This window comes from Pipistrellus kuhlii, unplaced genomic scaffold (assembly GCF_014108245.1).
Source record: "Pipistrellus kuhlii isolate mPipKuh1 unplaced genomic scaffold, mPipKuh1.p scaffold_m20_p_24, whole genome shotgun sequence".
Classification (NCBI taxonomy): Eukaryota; Metazoa; Chordata; class Mammalia; order Chiroptera; family Vespertilionidae; genus Pipistrellus; species Pipistrellus kuhlii.
In genome coordinates, this window is record NW_023425523.1 from 8393046 (window position 1) to 8397022 (window position 3977).

At 51.6% G+C, this 3977-nt stretch overlaps 1 protein-coding gene across 1 annotated transcript; it reads left to right on the forward strand.

Annotated features, from left to right (window-relative positions):
• The first annotated feature begins 774 nt into the window (after positions 1-774).
• Positions 775-3201, forward strand: LOC118727293 (involucrin). The gene is made up of 2 exons (XM_036453053.2): positions 775-969; positions 2130-3201. The coding sequence occupies exon 2, from the start codon at positions 2153-2155 to the stop codon at positions 2852-2854; it is 702 nt and encodes a 233-aa protein (XP_036308946.1). The 5' UTR covers positions 775-969; positions 2130-2152; the 3' UTR covers positions 2855-3201.
• The last annotated feature ends 776 nt before the right edge of the window (positions 3202-3977 follow it).

A 3977-nucleotide genomic window follows, 5' to 3' on the forward strand; every position in this document is an offset into this window, starting at 1 on the left:
CAATACTGGGGAGAGACAAGCTGCAGTACCCACACTGAAACATTACGTAAGCTCTTTTTAGGGAATGGTTTGGGGGAAAGCAATGGATGATTTGGTTTTATCTTCATCCTTTATGCATTTCTCAAAGAATTGTTTTAGCATCATAACAAGCAATCCTTATTTTATATATATTATATGTTGAATGCCTCTTTTCTCTCCTGGGGTGGCCCATCTTTTGGAGTTTCTATGAGTTTTTATTCTTGGGAGCTTCTAAACTTCAGCCTTGGACATTAGGCATGGGCAGTCCAAGGCACATAGCAGGAGACTCCTATGAGCCTTCCATTTGTCCCTATCGGGCCTAACGTCCTTTGCCCCCCAAATAGAGTTTATTTCCTGACAGTACAGAGCTATAGATAGACCATGAGAGTAGATAGGTTGTGGGCTAATGGCAAGAGAACCCCCACGAAACCACATCTCTTCATGAGAAGTGATTCTTCCCACCTTTACACCACATACCCTGTGTGGACATTCCAGAGAGAAACGTAATTTTCCATTTCTTGCCCTTGGAAATGAATCTCTGCCTAGTAATGGGGATAAACCCAGTCTATACAGGTGGAGAAATAGGAATTTGGAGATGCTTGGCTGAGGTCACAAAACAATAGGAAAAGGAGAATTGTTCCCGAACTGCCTCCCTCACCTCCCTGTGCCCAGGTCATGAGTGAGTCAGGAGTGCCTGAGCCCCCAAGCCCTCTGGCTGGGCCGGAGCCGTGTCCGTGTGGGAAAAGGGGCCCTGAGGGGTTTCTTACTTCAGGTGCCTGTGATGTGTCAGGGAGGGGCTGGAGGAAGTTGACTAACTTCAGTGGTGGAACCAGTCCATCTCCTTCAGCCTAGGAAGGCAGACAGTCTGGGACCAGTATAAAGGGTGCCCTGGCCCCTACTCAGCTCAGCATTCCCGTAGAAGCCCATTCAGCCATCCTTCCTGCGGGCCTGGTAAGTGTGAGCCAATGGAACCAGGGGCCTCCTGAGGCAGAGAATGATGCGGGGAATGCCAGGGTGGGTGCAGGTATCCTCGTAGACTGGATTCAGCTGCAGTATCTGTGCTTCTAGAAGGGCTCCGGTCACTGTGCTGAGGGACAGGTGTCATAGACTGGAGACAGAAAAGATGACAATCTCCTCCTGTTGCCTCTTTCCTTGGGGCCATGGTGTGGAATGTGTGTGTGTGGTGAATGTGAGAAAGTGTAAGAATGGGACAGAGGGTGGGGGCAGTGAGATGGGGCTGCAGCATGAATATGGCCAAATTCTTTTCTCAAATTCTTTGATTTAGGCTGACGGTGATTTTGCCTCTCTCATGGGGGTAGAGACTTCAGGGAAATGCCCGTGACTCTTGGCTCTGTGGCAAAAGGGGGAACTTCAGAATGGAGAAAACTTTCTATTTGGAGAAACAGAGGCAGAGCAGGGGCAGGAAAACCGAACATAAGAGTAGAGATTTGGAAGAGCCAGCCCCATTCTCAGCAACATTGCTACCCCTCCTGCCACCCCTCACCTGAGCACTGGAGCTGCAGGGAGAGCTCAGAGTTCATGACTAAGGTAGCTCTGCAGTTAACAGGCCAAACCACTCGTTTTAAAGAGGAGACAGCTGGGGCTCAGAAGGGGTAGGTGCCTGGCCCAGGAGCACACATTATTTCAGTGAGATAATTAAACCAAGAATATGTCATGTGACTCCAATTCAGGGCTCACACCATGATCTCTCACCTCCTCTCCAGCATGGGCTAATGGCTCCCAGGACTTTCCTAGGGCCTTACCTTTTTCTGCTATGACCCCAAACTCTTTCTTCCTTGGAGGTCAGAAATGAGGAGAGGCAAAGATAAGTCACCAGTAGGAGGCGCAGTGGCGCCCCCCCTTCCCCCCCCTCAGGAGCAGCTCTGGAGACAGAACTCTTGCAGGAAAGGAGGCTTCCAGGAGGGCCTCTCCCTGCCTCTCCCCATCACCACCCTCCTTCTGCTGCTTTTGGGGAATGACAGCTGGAGGTGGTGGGAGAGGCTCGGGCCTGGTGGGGATGAGAGGGGCCACTGAGGAACCAGAAACTGATTGCCTGGGAATTCCTCTACTGCCTCTCTTCAGCTACCCCTCTGACCCCTCCTGATTTGCAGGTTGACTTGAAGCAGCTTCCAAGATGTCCCAGCAGCAACACACTCTGCCAGTGACCCTGCCCCCGGTCCTCAGCCAGGAGCTTCTGGAACCTGTTCCTCCTCCCGCTGATACCCAGCAGGAGCAGGTGAAGCAGCCAACTCCACTGCCTGTCCTATGCCAGGAGGTGCCCTCTGAGCTCCCAAGGGAGGTCCCCTTGGAGCAAGGAGAGAAACACACAACTCCTGTGAAGGGGGTGCCGGAACAAGACTGTGAGCCCCAGCCCCAGAAGCTACAGGAGCAGGAACAACATCTGGAACAGCAGCAACAGCTGCAAGAGACCCAGGAGCAGGAGCTGCACCTGGAAGAGCATCTGGAGCAGCAGCAGCAGGAAGAGCCACAGGAGCAGAAAGGGCAGCAGCAGCAAGAGGACCAGGAAGCAGAAAACTTGGAGCAACAGCTAAAGGAGCAGCTGGGACAGGAGAAGCTCTCAGACCAGCAACTGGAGGGAGAGCTAGCAAAGAGAGATGAGCAACTGGAAAAGAAAGGAGAGCCACTGCCAGAGCAGGAGGAGCAGCCAGAGCCAGCAGAGCAGCAGGACGGGCAGCTCAAGCAACCTGCATGTGTCCCAGCTCCTGGCCAGACCCAAGAGACCCACCAAGTCCAGCCACTGAAGGGAGAAGTCTTGCCCCCTGCAGAGGAGCAGCAGCAGAAGGAAGAGGTGCAGTGCCCTGTCAAGCATAAGTAACCACCCCCAGATCCCAGACGCCCTTAGGCCACCACACATAAAGTGAAGAGAGAGCTGAACCAGTGGCCTCACTTACCTCAGGTCCCTCAGTCTGGATGGACCACCTCATCTGTGAACCTGCCTGACCCTGTCCCTCTGCTTGTCTCTGTGATAGAATGGAATGAGGGAGGGGGAAGCTATTGCCCAGCACCTACTCCTGATGACTCCAGTCCCACCCCGTCCCGACCTCAAGTGGCCAGAGCCTCTACCTGAGAATAGTTACTGCAGTTGTCGCTCTGACGCCATCCCCAGTATTATTGCAGAATCTGTGAGTGTGTACAACGATACACAATAAATCCTGGAAGTCTAAAATCCTGTATTCTCTTGGACTTTTGTTCCTTCCTCCCTCCCTCCCTCCCTCCCTCCCTCCCTTCCTCCCTCCCTCTCTTCCTCCCTCCCTCCCTCCCTCCACCTCCCTCCCTCCCTCCAACTCACCATATTAAAAACCCATGTATGGGTCAATGGTTGCAACCAACTCTCTTGGCCAATTCCCAAAGAGAACAGATATCTTGACCCCTCCTCTAAGTCTGTTCCCCAAACCACCCAACACTTTGAATAGCTTCTAAATATGAAACCAAACCAACACCAAATCAAAGCAAAAAATGATTTCATAATGCATCTGAATGCAACACTTGCCAGTTTTGAAACAGGCATAAGTTTTTCTGGTTGGGGAAAGAGGGTCTGGCTGTCTCAGCCCAGCACTGCCTTACATGCATAGAGCACAATTTTAGCCCCAGGGGGTGGGCAGGGAGTGGAGTTCCCTCTGGGTTTGAGTCCCTTCCTGGGTTTTGTCTCTATAGAATGTCCTCATGCTTTCCAAGAGTCTTATGCACTGCCTACTTGGTTAAAGAGGATTTTAGAACAGTATTAGAAGCAGCATTGGGCAAGGTGAGGAGAGGAGAAACTCCTGGGACTCGTCTTTGATGGGGAGTATGACAGTCTCACTAGTGAAAGTAAAGACTAGGCCAGCTGGAATCATGGAAGCCAAAATGCTGAATCAGCTGGAAAAATACAAATGTAAGGTCACTGTACCCTTTACTCTGCCTGACATTTCTGTAGTCTTTACTATCATCAATCATTTCAG

Excerpts from the sequence above, each read along its gene's own strand:
- LOC118727293 (XM_036453053.2), top strand. The coding sequence starts at position 2,153 with ATGTCCCAGCAGCAACACACTCTGCCAGTGACCCTGCCCCCGGTCCTC.